Source organism: Hypanus sabinus, chromosome 9 (assembly GCF_030144855.1).
Source record: "Hypanus sabinus isolate sHypSab1 chromosome 9, sHypSab1.hap1, whole genome shotgun sequence".
NCBI lineage: Eukaryota > Metazoa > Chordata > Chondrichthyes > Myliobatiformes > Dasyatidae > Hypanus > Hypanus sabinus.
Genome location: NC_082714.1, coordinates 149,085,821 through 149,103,916, shown reverse-complemented (window position 1 = coordinate 149,103,916; position 18,096 = coordinate 149,085,821). Strand labels below are relative to the sequence as shown.

Below are 18,096 nucleotides of genomic sequence, written 5' to 3'. Positions count from 1 at the left end.
TGAAAATCCAAGTACACAACATCAACTGATTCACTTTTGTCTATCCTGCTTGTTGTTTCTTTAAAGAATTACAACAGATTTGTCAGAAAAGACTTCCCTTTGATGAAACCATTTTGACAATGGCCTATTTCATCTTGTGCCTCCAAGTATCCTGACACCTCATCTTTGATAATTGACTCCAACATCTTCCCAACCTCTGAGGTCAGATTAACTGCCCTATAGTTTCCTTTCTTCTGCCTCTCTCCTTTCTTAAAGAGTGGAGTGACATTTGCAATTTTCCAGTCTTCAGGAAACATTCCAGAATCTAGTGATTCTTGAAAGATCATAACTAATGCCTCCACAATCTCTTCAGCCACCTCTGTCAGAACTCTGGGGTGTAGACCATCTGGTCCAGGTGACTTATCTACCTTCAGACCTTTCAATTTCTCAAGAACTTTCTCTCTAGTTATAGTAGCTTCACACACTTCAGGCCCCCTTATACCTGGAGCTTCCACCATACTGCCAGCATCTTACACAGTGAAGACTGATGTAAAATACTTATTCAATTCATCCACCATTACCTTGTCCCCCATTACTACCTCTCCAGCATCATTTTCCAGTGGGTCCAATATCCACTCTTGCCTCTTTTACACTTTATGTATCTAAAGAAATTTTTGATATCATCTTTAATTGGCTGGCTTACTTTCGTATTCCATCTTTACCCTCTTAATGACTTTTTTGTTGCCTTCTGTTGGTTCTTAAAAGCTTCCCACTCCTCTAACTTCCCACAAATTTTTGTTCCATTATATGCCCTTTCTTTGGCTTTTATTTCATTGATGTTCAGAGAATCTGCAGTGCAAGACTTGGTCACCATGTTTCCTACACTGACTTTTCAGTATCTCAGCACTGTAAAGGAAATCAGGACAACTTCAGGGTGAGAAGCAATAAGCTTGAAATGTACAGTATGCTCAAAGCAATAGATACAACCTATGTTTTTTTTTTGTATGCTGCCCTGCAAGAGTGTCAAAGTTTCTGGAGAGAAGGCAGGAGAATTGAATTCAGAGGAAAAATATGTCAACCATGATTGAATAGAGAAGTAGACTCAATGGGCCAAATGGCCTAATTCTGCTCTGTGTCTTTTGATCTTGTCGGGTTATAACACAATTGACATGTATTGTTCATTCCGAACTGGATTGAGGGAGTAGTGATGAAGAAATAGCAATAAACTTCCAAGTCAGTGAAGTTGCTGGAGTTCCAATGAAACTGCTGTCTTCATTTGCTCTAAGTTCAGAGGTCAAGAATTTGGGAGGAGCTGTCAAATAAACCTTGATGATCTGGCACAGTTATTTTGTAAATTAACCCCACTGGTGCTGGAAAAGAAGGAATGGGTACAGTAGTGGACTGGATGCCAATTAGGTGGGGTCACCTTGTCCCAGAAGGTGCCACACATCCTCAGTGTTGGTGTTGTTCATTTATGTGACTTGTGACAGGCACTGGGCGGTGTGTGTGTGTGTGTGTGTTTTTACAAGGCCGAGTTGCTAGCTCGGTGTGCAACCCAGCATGGATGGGAAGTGTGCACAGGGCCAGCCAAATTCAAATCCAGGACTATTCGCCTCCGTCCAGTACTGATGCCACTACAGCACCGGCTGGCACTCAGCGTTGTTGGGGAAAGCAAAATGCTGGAGGAACTCAGCTGATCAGCCACCACCCATGGAGAGAAATGGGCTGTCAGCCATTCAGCCTGAGGTCCCTCATCTGGACCATATGTGGAATGAAATCCCATCCAGATAAACAGTTAATCATGAACGCCTGCTGTGCCTGGCCCACCGAGTTCCTCCAGCAATTGGTATGTTGCTCCAGATTCCAGTGCCTGCTGTCCCTTCTATCTTCAGATGAAATTGCAAATCGAATATATCCAGGATCTGAATTGTGTCCGGGTACAGCAGGCGTAACAGTACAACCAGAACCAGACCAGAATGGTCTTTGACCTGAAATGTTGATTCCTCTCAACACAAAAAGACCATAGAGATGGGAGCAGAATTAGGCCATTTGGCCCATCAAGCCTGCCCCAGCATTCCAACATGGCTGACCTATTATCCCTCTCAACACCATTCTCTTGCTTTCTCCCCATAATCTTTGACGCCTTTGCTAACCTTTCAACTTCCACTTTAAATAAACCCAATGACTTGGCAATGACTGCCATTTTTGGCAATGAATTCCACAGATTCACCACCCTCTGGATAAGGAAATTCCTCCTCATCTCTGTCCGAAAGGAATGTCCTTCTAATCTGAGGCTGTGCCCTCTGGTTCTAGAATCCCCTACTCCAGGAAACATCGTCTCCACTCTTTGTAGGCCTTTCAATATTTGGTTAGGCTTCAGTATGATCTCTCCCCCCCCCCCCCACTCCCATTCTTCTAAACTCCAGCAAGTGCAGGCCCAATGGAAACGATTTTCCAAAGGGAAAATCGGATGTGTCAGTATTACAGTTGAACAAAGGGAACTATGGAGCTATGAGGGAGGAACTGGCCAAAGTTCAATGAAACAATACCCTAGCAGGGAAGACAGTGGAACCAAAATGGCAGGTATTTCTGGGAATAATCCAGAAGGTGAAGGATCGGTTAATTCCAAAGAGGAAGAAAGATCCTAAGGGGAGTTAAGGGGTGGTCGTGGCTGACTAGGGAAGTAAAGGGCAGTATAAAAATAAAAGAGAAGAAGTATAACATAGCAAAGATGAGCAGGAAACCAGAGGGCTGGGAAGCTTTTAAAGAGCAACAGAAGATAACAAAAAAGGCAATACGGCAAGAAAAAATTAGGTATGAAGGTAAACTAGCCAAGAATATAAAGGAGGATAGTAAAAGCTTCTTTAGGTATGTGAATAGCAAAAAAAAAAAGTTAAGACCAAAATTGGGCCACTGACAGAAACGGGTGAATTTATTATGGGGAACAAGGAAATGGCAGACGAGTTGAACAGGTACTTTGAATCTGTCTTCACTAGGGAAAACACAAACAATCTCCCAGATGTAATAGTGGCCAAAGGAACTAGGGTAAAGGATGAACTGAAGGAAATTTATATTAGGCAAGAAACAGTGTTGGATAGACTGCTGAGTCTGAAGGCTGATAAGTCCCTGGGACCTGATGGTCTGCATCCCTGGGTACTTAAAGAGGTGGCTCTAGAAATCGTGGACGCATTGGTAATCATTTTCCAATGTTCTATAAATTCAGGAACAGTTCCTGCTGATTGGAGGGTGGCTAATGTTGTCCCACTTTTCAAGGAGGGAGAGAGAAAACAGGGAATTATAGACCGGTTAGCCTGACGTCAGTAGTGGGAAAGATGCTGGAGTCAATTATAAAAGAGGAAATTACAACACATTTGGATAGCAATAGAAGGATCAGTCCGAGTCAGCATGGATTTATGAAGGGAAAATCATGCTTGACTAATCTTCTGGAGTTTTTTGAGGATATAACTATGAAAATGGACAAGGGAGAGTCAGTGGATGTAGTGTACATGGACTTCCAGAAAGCTTTTGATAAAGTCCCACATAGGAGATTAGTGGGCAAAATTAGGGCACATGGTATTGGGGGCAGAGTACTGACATGGATTGAAAATTGGCTGGCTGACAGGAAACAGAGTAGTGATTAACGGGTCCCTTTCGGAATGGCAGGCTATGACCAGTGGGGTACCGCAAGGTTCCGTGCTGGGACCACAGCTGTTTACAATATACATTAATGATTTAGAGGAAGGGATTAAAAGTAACATTAGCAAATTTGCTGATGACTCAAAGCTGGGTGGCAGTGTGAAATGTCAGGAGGATGTTATGAGACTGCAGAGTGACTTGGACAGGTTGGGTAAGTGGGCAAATGTATGGCAGATGTAGTTTAATGTGGATAAATGTGAGGTTATCCACTTTGGTGACAAGAACAGGAAAGCAGATTACTTTCTAAATGGAGTCAAGTTAGGAAAAGGGGAAGTACAACGAGATCTAGGTGTTCTTGTACATCAGACAATGAAAGCAAGCATGCAGGTACAGCAGGCAGTGAAGAAAGCTAATGGCATGCTGGCCTTTATAACAAGAGGAATTGAGTACAGGAGTAAAGAGGTCCTGCTGCAGCTGTACAGGGCCCTGGTGAGACCCCACCTGGAGTATTGTGTGCAGTTTTGGTCTCCAAATTTGAGGAAGGACATTCTTGCTATTGAGGGAGTGCAGCATAGGTTCACAAGGTTAATTCCTGGAATGGCGGGACTGTCATATGTTGAAAGATTGGACCGACTGGGCTTGTATACACTGGAATTTAGAAGGATGACAGGGGATCTGATTGAAACATATAAGATTATTAAGGGATTGGACACACTGGAGGCCGGAAGCATGTTTCCGCTGATGGGTGAGTCCAGAACTAGAGGCCACAGTTTAAGAATAAGGGGTAGGCCATTTAGAACAGAGATGCGGAAAAACTTTTTCACCCAGAGAGTGGTGGATATGTGGAATGCTCTGCCCCAGAAGGCAGTGGAGGCCAAGTCTCTGGATGCATTCTAGATAGAGCTCTTATAGATAGCGGGGTCAAGGGATATGGGGAGAGGGCAGGAATGGGGTACTGATTGTGTATGATCAGCCATGATCACAGTGAATGGCGGTGCTGGCTAGAAGGGCCGAATGGCCTACTCCTGCACCTACTGTCTATTATCTAATGCATACAATAAATACAGACAACCAGAGTGTAGAAGACAACAAACTGTGCAAATACAAAAGAAGGGGAAAAAGTATTAACAATGATAAGTAACTAAACAATAAATATCAAGACCATCAGTTGTAGAGTCCTTGAATCATTTCAGTGCTGTGGTGAGTGAAGTTAACCCCTCTGCTTCAAGAGCCTAATGGTTGAGGGGTAACAACTGTTCCCGAACCTGGTGGTGTGGGACTTGAGGCTCCTGTACCTTCTTCCTGATGACAGAGCATGGGCTGGATGGTGGGGGTCCTTGATGATGGATGATGCATTCTTAGAACAGCGCTCCTTATAACTGTGCTCAATGGTGGGGAGGGCTTTACCCGCGATGGACTGGGCAATATCCACTACTTTTTGCAGGATTTTCCATTTGAGGGCATTGATGTTCCCATACCAGGCGGTGATGCAACCGGTCCCTATACTCTCCAGCATACATCTGTAGAACCTACAGAAGTTCTAGGATTTTCTGATTTGTCAGATTTCCACCATTTGTAATATTATTCTGCTTTGGGGTTTTGTTATCTATCTTGCTGTGTGAGAAGCAAATGACATCAGCAATGTAAATACACAACAAGAATGGTAACAGGTGTACAAATTTCTCCTCCTTAATTTTCCTTCCTCTAGTTATTTCATTAGATGGATCATACCCATTCCCAAAGCAGCAAGTCAGTACTAATAAACCCTAAAATAATCTACTAACCCCCTTGAGAATCTACAGCAGAAACAACCTGTTCTAATTTGCTTAGTAATAAGGATGGATCGTTAGATTCACACAAAATATATCAGAAAGTTTATCAAATTCAAACTGTGAAGCCCATCACCCCTAATGGGACATAGGCTGCTGATAGCAGCTCCCCAGAGTACTCTGTCTGGGGCCAGTCTTTCAAGTTGCCGCCCGGGTGTAGCCCATCTCCAAAGATCCTTCCTCTCCGAGGGATGGAGTCTTTGGAGCTTCTGGTGTTGTTTCTGAAGCTTTGGGTTTTTACGGGATGGGGCCACTAGCCCCGTGCCCAGCCCTCCTCCTTTCACAACCAGGCCTAGGGCCACCTTCAGCGGAGTTAAGCTGTGAACCAGCTCAGAGAAAAATATTCCACTTACCCATCTCCTGGTGAGAGCAGTGCCACTTCATCCCAACTAATACACAGGTGACATGGTCCCTCCAGAGCCTCTGATCTTGCTCTGTAGCTCATATATCACAAATTAATATCAAAACAAGTTAGGTGCTGGAACTAAGACAGAAAACATCTGTGGAAAGAGAAACAGATTAAAGATTAATTTATTTATCACATACGCATTGAAACAGGCAGTGAAATATATTGTTTTGCAGCGAGGATTAAGCTGGGCACCCTGCAAATGTTGCCACACTTCCAGTGCCAACCTATCATGTCCACAACTCACTAGCCCTAACTGTACGTCTTTGGACTGCGGGAGGAAACCAGAGCACCCAGAGGTCACGGGGAGAACATGCAAACTCATTACAGACAGCGGCAAGAATTGGAGCCCTGATCTTACAAATGGTTCTGGAAAGTCTTGAGCTAACTATTACACTACTGTGCTTGAGTGCCTTTTCATCATTAGTACTTAAAATTGTCCTGTTCAGGGGACTTTATTCCTTGGAACTTAGAATGCTGAGGGGAGATTTGATGGAGGTGTGCAAAATTATGGGGGGGCATAGATGGGGTAAATGCAAGCAGGCTTTTTCCACTGGGGTTGGGTGGGACTACAGCCAGAGGTCATGGGTTAAGGGTGAAAGGTGAAAAGTTCAAGGGGAAGACGGGAAACTTCTTCACTCAGAAGGTCGTGAGAGTGTGGAACAAGCAGCCAGTGCAAGTTATCTCTGCGAGCTTGATTTCATCGTTTAAGGAAGGTTTAGATAGTGGAGGGCTATGGTACTGGTGCAGGTCGATGGGAGTAGGTAGTATAAATGGCCCTGCATAGACTAGATGGGCTGAAGGGCCTGTTACTGTGCTGTACTTCTCTATGATTCTATGACTCCAATTTAGAGACTATTCTTATTCATCTCTGTTATCTGAACATTTTGCTCTTTAATGCCAGCAGGAAAAAAGAATGAAGATTGGCAAGTGACATAATGGGAACTACTAGAAAATCACTTGAGGAATATCAAAGAGATTTGTCACCGAGGCAACCAATGCTTTCATTAATCAGTGTTTCATTAAGACCTACCGAGGACAAGCGGTAGCACAGCAAATTATGAAAGCAATGTGATCTGCGTGAAGTTCATTATTGGCAACGGGATCAGTACACATCAGAACATCAAAGTGCCCAACCTCACCTGCCTTTGCTGGATGGCAAGAGTACAGTTTCCATAGAAACCAGAAGCAAGACACATGGACCAATCCAGCGTAAAATTTGATTTATTTAGTCATTTCATTTTAAAGAGAAAATATCTATTAATGATCAGTCGTCAATACTGATTTTATCTGCACTTGACAGCAAATCCCTTGGAGGCGATCTAAACGTGTTGATGTTAGTTAGACATGTAGCCCTGGATTCATATTTTAGAATTATTGTTAACGTGCAACTCAGCATCACTGTTCTCATAAATTTCATGTATGAGAAATAATACACATGTCAGAAGGGAAATTGGGAGCCCTGAGGATCTCAAACATTAGGAATCGAGTCTGGATGTTCTCGCGGTAGGAGACAAAAGATGAAAAAATATCTCATGGTGTGAGACTGAAGCTGTGGTATCTCACACTGTGGGGTAATAAAGGCTAGAAAATCTCGCACGGTGCGATCCTGCAACTGTCAGTAGGTAGAGAAAAGGGTTTCGGCAACAGCACTTTAAGCGAATCCAGAGGTTCAGCAGCTAAAAAATTATACAAAGATATACAAAATTATGAGGGTAAACGCAAGCAAGCTTTTTCCCACTAAGATCGGGTGAGACGAGAACTGGTCATGTTAAGGGTAAAAGATAAAATGCTTAAGGGGATCATGATGGTGAGCCTCGCTCAGAGCTCAGTGAGAGCGTGGAACGAGCTGCCAGCGGTAGATGTGGGTTTGACTTCAACATTCAAGAGAAATTTGGATGAGTATGTGGATGGGAGGGGAGTGGAGGTTTATGGTCTGGGTGCAGGTCAATGGGACTAGGCAGATTAATAGTTTGGCACAGACTAGATGGGCCAAAGGACCTGTTTCAGTGCTCTAGTGTTCTATGACTCTATGACACAGTGGTGGGCAAGAGACGTAAAATACAGCAGATGCTGAAATCTGGAGAACAATCAAACTGCAAAGGGGAATGTTGTTTTTCCTCAAATCATTTTCCCTCTTTCTTTCTTTCTTCACATTAACCAAGACACCTCTGTCACTGTGGCAGTCGGAATCTAACGGCAGGGGTGAGCGAGAGATTTACCAGGCTCCATCGCTCAGCGTAGGACCTATCCAGCTCCATTATAGAGCACCGTTCACGCTACTGCCGCCAGGGAGAGGTACAGGAGCCCCAGGACTCACCCACCAGGCTCAGGAACGCTTATTGCCCCTCAAACATCGGGCTCTTCAACTTGAGGGGGTAACTTCTCTCGCCCCATCACGGAATTGTTCCCACAACCTATGGACCCACTCTCACGGGCTCTTCATCTCGTGTTCTCGACGTTTATTGCTTATTTATCATTACTATCCGTTTTTCTCTTTTTTTTTAATTTCCACAGTTTGTTGTATTTTGCACCCTGGTTGTTTGTTCGCCCTGTTGGGTATGGTCTTTCATTGACTCTCTTATGGCTGTTGGATTTACTGAGAGCGCCCGTGAGAAAACAGAACTCAGCGTTGTATACGGTGACATATATGTACTCTGATAATCAGTTTACAGTGGACTTTGAACTCAACATATGAAATACTGCAGCTTCGGTATTCCACCATGTGCAATTTTTTAGTCTCCATAATCCCCAACCTATAGACTCACTTATAGTCAACCAATAGTCTACAACTTGTATTGTTTATTTACTTTTTGTTATTATTTGCATAATTTGTCTCCTTTTGCACATTGGTTGTTTGTCAGTCCTTTATGTATAGTTTTTCATAAATTCTGTTGTATTTCTTTATTTTCCTGTAAATGCCTGCAAGAAAATGAATCTAAAGGTAATACGTGGTGAATGTATGTACTTTAAACTTTGAACTCCGAAGTGGCAAGATATCTGGATACAGTGTATGTCCTCATCGTGTTAGTGAGTGGTAGGTAGATCAAGCGGAGAGTCTGTTGCAGGAAGATGTGGGAAAATGGTTTTATATGGGAATGACAGCGAAACATCTTCCTTCTACACTGTAAAAATATGAGAGATATGATACTGGACTGTTGAACTAATGGACACATAATTGTCTCTTGTCTATCTGTGGCTATTGTAATCAGTTGCCCCATATTTTGCCCTCCACAAGAAAGCATTGCCATTTTCCTGCATGATGTCCCTGTCACGGCTGAATATATGACAGTGTGCTGGGCTGTGGTTTGAAATAGTGATGAGATTATGATAAAGACTATGAATGTTAGACAGCAGGTGTGACTGATAGCAATTGGGACAGGCGTGCACTGCATGTAGCACAGACGTGAATTTGACAAGGAAGTCACTGACCCTGACGCTGCCTGTGAAGTAATCAATTTGTTTTTGAGGCACTTCATCCAGGTAATGATCACCTCACTCCCGGTGTTGACCAACAACCTCCCACTGTGGCTCGACGATGGTCCTCTGTCCTCTGAATGTTGCCCCCCCACCCCAAAAGATCCAGAACTCCATCAGAAGAAAAGAGCACCCACTTCGTTCCACCCTTTCTCCCAGCAACCTCCCCTGGAACGACTGAAATTAAAGGCAGTGCGTAGCTTATCTACAGCAGATGCACTCACGGTCAGGGAAGACACAGGACATTGCAGATGGTGGAATAAACAATGTGCTGGGGGAGCTCAGTGGGTTGAGCAACATCTGCGGGAGGAAAAGAATGTCCTGATGCAGGGTTTTGACCTGAAATAACAAGAACTCCCTCCCTCCCACAGATACAGCTCAACACACTGAGGCGTTTATGAATTCACGTAGAACTAAGCCCAAAGGATTAGCACAAGGACAACAAACTGTGGGCTTAATGCTGACTACATAGTGAGTGCAATCATAATAATATGCAGGGAGTAGGGTAATATTTGGGGAATATAACCATGATTTAATTGTGCACATGATCTAATTTTCCCACTCATTTCTGGCACTGTCCAATCAACTTCACCCACTTCGACTCTGATCTGATTCCACAGCCTACAGGCTTGTTTTCAAGGGCTCATGTTCTCAGAATTCTTTTAATTTGCATATTTGTTTTCTTTAGGCACATTAGTCAGGCTTTATTTATGTAAATTCTGTAGCATTACTTTACCTTCTTGAAAGCATCTGCCAGAAAATGAATCTGGAAGTGGTATATGGTGACACACTCAGTGACCACTTTATGGGTAAATCTGCACACCTGCTCATCAATGTAAATATCCAATCACGTGGCAGCAACTTGATGCATAAGAGCATGCAGACATGGTCAAGAGGTTTAGTTGTTGTTAGGCCAAATATCAGAATGGGGAAGAAATGTGATCTAAGTGACTTTGACTGCAGAATGATTGTTGGTGCCAGATGGGGTGGATTGAGTATCTCAGAAACTGCTGATTTCCTGGGAGTTTCACACACACCAGTCTCTAGAGCTTTCAGAGAATGGTACAAAAAGCTAAAGACACATCCTGTGAATGGCAGTCCTGTTGGCGAACACGCCTTGTTAATAAGAGAGGTCAGAGGAGAATGGTCAGAGTGGATCAAACTGACAGGAAGGTGACAGTAACTCATATAACCACGCTTTACAACTGCGGTGTGCAGAACAGCATATCCGAATACACTGCAGGTCAAACCTTGAAGTGGATGGACTACAGCAGCAGAAGACCACAAACACACTGTATATACCTCTTATACTAACAAAGTGGCCAACATGTGCTCATACTTGAATAAATTTACTTTGTCTTTGCTACCTCAGGAAATTCTCCACCAAATTAAAATAATAATTGAGCATTTCTGCTCCTGGTAACCCACTGTATCCAATTCTGCAGACTGACAATGAATCACTCTGAAACACATAGTTAGTTAAACTCCACGTCATACTTAAAGGTGGCACCTCCTCATTACCATAACCGTATAACAATCACAGCACGGAAACAGGCCATCTCGGCCCTTCTAGTCCGTGCCGAACGCTTACTCTCACCTAGTCCCACTGACCCGCACTCAGCCCATAACCCTCCATTCCTTTCCTGTCCATATACCCACCCAATTTTTTTTTAAATGACAAAATCAAACCTGCCTCTACCACTTCTACTGGAAGCTCGTTCCACACAGCTACCACTCTCTGAGTAAAGAAATTCCCCCTTGTGTTACCCCTAAACTTTTGCCTCTTAACTCTTAACTCATGTCCTCTTGTTTGAAACTCCCCTACTCTCAATAAAAAAGCCTATCCACGTCAAATCTATCTATCCCCTCATAATTTTAAATACCTCTGTCAAGTCCCCCCTCAACCTTCTACACTCCAAAGAATAAACACCTAACTTGTTCAACCTTTCTCTGTAACTTAGGCGCTGAAACCCAGGTAACATTCTAGTAAATCTCTGTACTCTCTCTATTTTGTTGACATCTTTCCTATAATTCGATGACCAGAACTGTACACAATACTCCAAATTTGGCCTCACCAATGCCTTGTACAATTTTAACATTACATCCCAACTCCTATACTCAATGCTCTGACTTATAAAGGCCAGCATACCAAAAGCTTTCTTCACCACCTTATCCACATGAGATTCCTAGATCACTCTGTTCTACTGCATTCCTCAATGCCTTACCATTTACCATGTATGTCCTATTTGGATTATTCCTACCAAAATGTAGCACCTCACACTTATCAGCATTAAACTCCATCTGCCATCGTTCAGCCCACTCTTTTAACTGGCCTAAATCTTTCTGCAAGCTTTGAAAACCTACTTCATTATCCACAACACCACCTATCTTAGTATCATCTGCATACTTACTAATCCAATTTACCACCCCATCATCCAAATCATTAATGTATAAGACAAACAACATTGGACCCAGTACAGATCCCTGAGGCACACCACTAGTCACCGGCCTCCAACCTGACAAACAGTTATCCACCACTACTCTCTGGCACCTCCCACCCAGCCACTGTTGAATCCATTTTACTACTTCAATATTAACACCTAACGATTGAACCTTCCTAACTAACAAGCCTGGGTTTGACACTTTTCTTGGTTCACCAGCTCATTTGCACTTGCTGGCTGGGCTCATACCTGAGGAAGACCTTCGGTCAGAACATGAGAGGGAGTTGCAAATTTGATTCATCAAAATGATTGGGTAACCGGACCAGGGGGAAAATCCAGGAAGACTTGATGTGTAGTTAACACTGATGAGATATCAGAAGTGGTCTGCTCCTGTGTGCATTGAGCCCTTACCTTTTCCACCCATCACCTCCCAGCTTCTTACTTCAATCCCTCCACTCCCTGACCCACCTACCTTCCCCCTCACCTGCCAGCTTGTACCCCTCCCTCTCACCCCCCCCTTACTCTGGCTTCTTCCCCCTTCTCTTCCAGTCCCGATGAAGGGTCTCAGCCAGAAACGTCGACTCTCCATAGATGCTGCCCGACCTGCCGAATTTTTCCAGCATTTTGTGTGTTGCTCTGAATTTCCAGCATCTGCAGAATCGTTTCTGCTTCTTATACCCTGCGTGCATGATGTTTCTTGTTGAATGTCCATCCATTGTACAAAACAAATTCGAACACCAAAAGCAACTGGTATCAGGGATACCACATACTTCAAACAGATTGTAACCATTCGCAAAGCTTTATCGTATTTGTACAGTTGCTGCTTTTGGCCCAAACGGCATTCTAATCTCAACCTTCCCACTGAGTAAACAGTGGCGATATTTTTATTTCCTACGAAATTCAGATGCGAATTTGAACTTTTAACATTTTTCTTCCAGGATGCCAAAGCAACAACGTTTCTATTTAGTTTTATTTACTGAAGTTTATAACTAAATTTTCGGAATAAAATACGAGTCAGAACTTCAAGAATATTGTATTAAGACAAAAATCTCTATCGTCAGCGTCTAGTAAAACGAAATCTATGATCTTCTTAGCTTAACGTGTTCCGTTGTTTAATATTTGTGGCCTAAAGGCATTTCCAAAAAAATTTCCCTATCTCCTTCAATGTTTGATTAGTTACATGGACTAAAACATAAACGATATTTTCCGCAAATCTGTCCACTTTTGACCCCGCTTAACACAAAATAAGAGCCGCGAGACTACTTTCGACGAAAACAGGAAATAGATACCGTTACATTTCGTTGAATGCGAACCTCTTGGAGTGGGGGTTTCTGCGTCGCCAGTCGACGTGGCAAAGAGTTGAACTGGAACGATGAGAGAGAAACTGCAAGGAACAGTTTAAGAGTGTTTGTGCAGATATACATCGCGACCACGAGAGGGCGACAAAGGCCGGCCTTACCTCTTGGGGAAACATGCACAATTCGTCTGTCCGCATCCGTTTGCCCAAATGAAACGCAAATTAATTCCGATCGTCACCTCAAATTTTACCGGCAATCGGCCTGCAGGTTGTAGCGAGGACGGGATGCAAGTTACTGTAAGAAACTTTAGTGCGGGAGGGGCGCTGGAGGTGTACAATCTCTCAAGCGTGCTGCAGCATTCGCTGGGCTCCTGTAAATCTACTTCCCCTGCCCAGATCTCAGCCTCGGGTATTCTCCCTACCACCGAGCATTTGCTGCCCCTTGAGAAGAATTCCGTAGTAACTTCTCATCTCCCAATTAGTCCAGCCGTGGCTTTGCCCACCGAGTCTCCAGCTCTTCCACTGAAAGAGGCAACTTCTGGGCGTTCATTGCATCCATCCGTGGTCATTCTCCTGAACCCCAGCGTGACTCACATGACTTTTCTTCAATCCAGTGAAACTGTGGTGTGGTGACTACCGAGCATTTTCTACTTAACAGAGGGAGACCAAATAATGTCCGGCCGAAGTCCAATACAATCTCATAAGACCAAAATAAACAGGAGGAGGAGATAAGCCTCTTAAACCTGTCCGCCATTCGATATGACCATGGTTGATCGGCTCCATTCTGGTCTGTACTGATTCCGCTTGTCTTTAAATCTATGAGCGGTCTGCCGTTCTTACAGCGTGCAGGAGACCTCACAATCTACCTCGTCACGACCTGTACCCTTTCGCCGACCTGTACTACAAGTTTCCTATAGTGTAACTGTGACTCCGTCAGGTAGGCGCTTCAGATCCCTCCAGACTAAGACTAATAGACACCGGAGAAGTTTTTTCCCTACTGCTGTCACTTTGCTGAACAGTTAACTGCCGGTTAACTATCGGCTAACTATTACTTGGATTGCACTACCTGTATGTATAATCTATATTTTCATTTATATTTATCATCTGTTATGAGCAGAGAGTCAACAACTGCCGGAGGTAAATTCCTTGTATGTGTACAGGTACTTGGCGATTAAAGTCTGATTCTGATTCTGATTATATTCTTCATTCTGTTGTTATCCCCTTCTACTATCTCGATGCGCTTAAACAGATAGATACTTTATTGATCCCGAAGGAAACTACAGTACAGATGCACAGATATAAATATTGGAAGAGAAGTAGAAATAATAAAAAAATAAGTTACCACAGACAGTCTAACGGGAGGGGAATCATCACTTCACCAGCTGTAGGTTGACTCATTATGGAGCCTAATGGCTGAGGGTAAGAGTGACCTCATATAGTAGCTCTTTGGAGCATCACCGTTGTCTCAGTCTGTTACTAAAAGTGCTCCTCTGTTCTGGCATGCAGAGGGTGAGGAACATTGTCCAGAATTGCCAGGATTTTCCGCAGGGTCCTTTGTTCTACCACAGTCTCCAGTGTGTCCAGTTTGTTTCCTATAACAGAGCCTGACTGATGTTGTTAACTCATCTGTATAGCGAGGCCCTCGGTTGATCCTGGTCGACCATGAATGCTGCGTCCCAGCTGTCGATGTGATGTGTAAGTCAGGGCAGTGCGATCAAGCTGATGCCTGTGTAGCAGTTTCCCCCTCTCCTCGCAGTTGATGAATCCAAAGGAACGGCAGAGTCTGATACAGTTTGGCACCAGCCCGTCAGTGTTGAACTCAACGTAGGACTGCTTTAGGGGCTCCAGATCCAGACTTTTCCTCGGGGTTTACTCCCGAAGCCTTCCCCATGAATGGGCAAAGCCGCGAGGCAGCAGAGGCTTGAGATCAGAGTTTTCCTGCTCCTAGATGAGCTGCCAACCAGGGCTGACGAGCCCCATCTGCCTGAAGCGACTGGTTTTAAGGCACCAGTAAACCGACTTTGCCCCCTCTTGTCAGTAGAAACGGTTTCGCCCGGCTTAGCGCCACACAAAAAGGCCAGGAGTTGGGCTATTGGAGACAAACACATTTGGGAGCATTTAATCTGTAGTGGAAGCTCATCCCCACTACCAACCCTAAGGAGACAATCTGTATGGACAGCATACAAAACAAATTGTTACTGTACCTGGTACATGAGGAAATAATAATAAATTAATCAAACCGATCCCCTGGCATTTCAAGAGAAAAACCTACTTTCTCGCTAAATACCCCCATAAAAATCCAGCCCCTCGGGCAAAGAATCCGAAGATATACCATCCTCTGCAAAAAAAATCCTTAAGTTAATTTCAGCTTTAAGTGACCAGCCCTTGAGTATCTGTTGGTTTGCTTGAGGTTCTCCCACTCACAGAAAACAGTTCAGCATCTCCTCAGTCGTGTCATTTCATGATCTAATTTGATTTAATTCCTTTTAGAAACAGTTCAACATCTCCTCAGTCATGGCTTTTCATGATCTAATGATTTAATTTCTTTAGTCTTAGCCAAACGTCTTCAATTTTGTATTCAAGACCATTTGGAATATCACAGCATAACATCCCTGCTAATTCCGGTTATGCCACCTGGAGGCAGTACGTTGGAAATAAACAAAAGGTACGCGGAAGAGCGCGGAAACCGCTGTGATGGGAGAGCCGGCAGACAAGGGAAGGATGGCCAGCAGCCGGCCTTGCCAACTCAGAGAGATCAATACTCCCAGCTCTGCTGGGCTTGATCCAGCCCTCGTGGCGGCAGGACAAGGAAGAGTAGTTTCAACCCCATTGTCGTTATTTTATCTAACAAATCATTCTGCGTTTAATATTGAAACAGGAAAGCAAAGTAAGGCGGGAAATATAGCATTGGTCATGGCACCTCAAAGGGCATTGAAGTGCACCCGCAGGCAAAGTCCCTGACGGGATGCGTGAATAATCTGTAATTAAAGGTCTTTGCAGGAAGCTCAGGAAAGTGTTTTTTTTAAACCATGAGGTTTCATCCTCAAAACCAAACCTCGGCTGAGTGTAACCCGCAAAAGTTGCACCTTGCAACCTGTGTACAGAGACCGCTGTATCAGCTTGGAGAATGAAACTTGTTTATGTAACCGCTTTTAGCGGCTTGCTCCGTGTGTCAAAGTGCAAAGTAAATCCACTCTCACATTCACTCCGTTACCTTGAGATTCATTTTCTTGTGGCCATTTACAGGCAGCAAAATGAAATACAATAGAATTTACAAATAAAACCATACGCAGACTGACATTCAAAGAGGACAAAGTTCCCTTTGATCTCAACATTCGAAGTTAAGACTTATTATCAATGTCTGTATACCATGTACCACCTAGAGATTCATTTTCATATAAATATCATTTAAGTGTCCTGGTCTTGTGTGAGTAACCTGGAACTATATTTTGGATTTGACCTTTGCAATTCCCGTGGAAAGTAAATAAACTCCCTTAAACTGAATGCAGAGGACTGGGCTCCATGTGCAAAGCTTAACTTATTCCCTTCCTGATCCGTTTCTAGGTTTTTTTTCCCGTTTCATAAAAGCTGAGAGAGCATAATGGCTTTCTCTATACGATGACGTAGAATAGGAGACAAAGAGGTTGCTTATTTAAAAATCTTGCTTATTTGCGGAATCAAAATCATGAGACTAACGCCAGCGCCTTATATGCGCTTGGTTGCTGTAGTCCTTGGTGGCCTGAAGCTGAATAAACAGGCTGCCTCCCATCACAACGCGTTCATTGATGGACCGTATCTTTGGGTGCTCGCTGTAAATCCACTCGTGTTCACAGAGACACATTAATGAGCGTAGCCTCATCCGACCCGAGGGGAAAAAACGCGAACTCCATTATCACCGGCCCTCTGACGCCGAGACGGCACATTACGAGGTGAGACAGAAGCACCCTGTGTTTGTGTAACTATCGAAAACATTCCTGGTGGATCTCCTGTACAAAATTAAGCTTCAACGTACCGCCCACAGCTCTATGAAATTCCTACTCGTCCCCCGTGTGCACACGGGACAGAAGTGTGCTGTAAAATGGAAAGAAATAATAAGTAAGTTTAATTGCCATTTTCTTTCCCCGCTGCTAATTTCCGTTTGCCGCCTTTGCAAGATATCAATAGTCTTTAGCTTGGAAACTTAGTTCTAGCCTGCCTATTTCGCTAAGTTAGGTCAACATTAAGGATCTCTTTCTGCCGTAGACAACAATGACCGACCATTGATTTGTATTACAGGTGATGCCTCAATAACTAATGCGGCATCCATCACTGAGGACCTCCATCAACTAGGACACCTTATCTTCGTAATACTATGCAAAGTGCATAAAATGCTGGGGGGAACTCAGCAGGTCAGGCAGCATCTACGGTAATGAACAAATAGTCAATCTTCCAGCCTAGATTGTCCATCAGGAATTATTACTACCACCGGAGAGAAGACACAGGAGTCTTCAGATTCACACACAACACTTCAGGAAGAGCTTCTTCCCCTCTGCCATCTGTGATTTACACCAGGATTTCTGAACGGACAATGAACCAACCACGAAAGCAACCTCATTATTGGTGCTATTTTTTAGTGTTATGTATACTGCATATATTAATATAATATTTAAGTACATTAATATATAACTATATGTTTATATATATATTTTTGTAATTTATAGTTTTATATATTGCACTGTTCTACTACCACAAAACAACTAATTTCAGAAAATGTCAGTGATATTAAACCTGATTTTGCATCTGATCCGATATAGTGCTGCAGAAACTAGCATTCACAGTTTAAATCGACTGCAATTCTTTCCCAGATTGCAAAGATAAAGAGGCATTGAGGGACAAAATTACTGTTCATCTGAATATATAGCTTGAACCTTTTGCCAATAAAAAAAAATCAAAGACACCAAGGCCTGTTTAGGAAACAGATATTTTAATCTTTAAAATTCCTTCTCAGTAATAAATACCACACATGGCTATCAAAATAGTCATTCATTAGTA

At 43.4% G+C, this 18,096-nt stretch overlaps 1 protein-coding gene across 2 annotated transcripts in view; it reads right to left on the bottom strand.

Annotated features, from left to right (window-relative positions):
• The window catches only part of slc2a10 (solute carrier family 2 member 10), a 33,309-nt gene extending 20,184 nt beyond the window's left edge, over positions 1-13,125 (bottom strand). The window contains exons 1-2 of one of the 2 annotated variants that reach the window (XM_059980792.1): positions 13,058-13,125; positions 5,798-5,944 (exon numbers count right to left, since the gene is read on the bottom strand). In XM_059980792.1, the coding sequence (XP_059836775.1) occupies positions 5,798-5,828 (31 nt within the window). In that variant the 5' untranslated portion in view covers positions 5,829-5,944; positions 13,058-13,125. Of the gene's footprint in view, positions 1-5,797; positions 6,171-13,057 lie in introns of those variants that run through there. The other variant, XM_059980791.1, reaches the window with a different exon arrangement.
• Between the last annotated feature and the right edge of the window lie 4,971 nt (positions 13,126-18,096).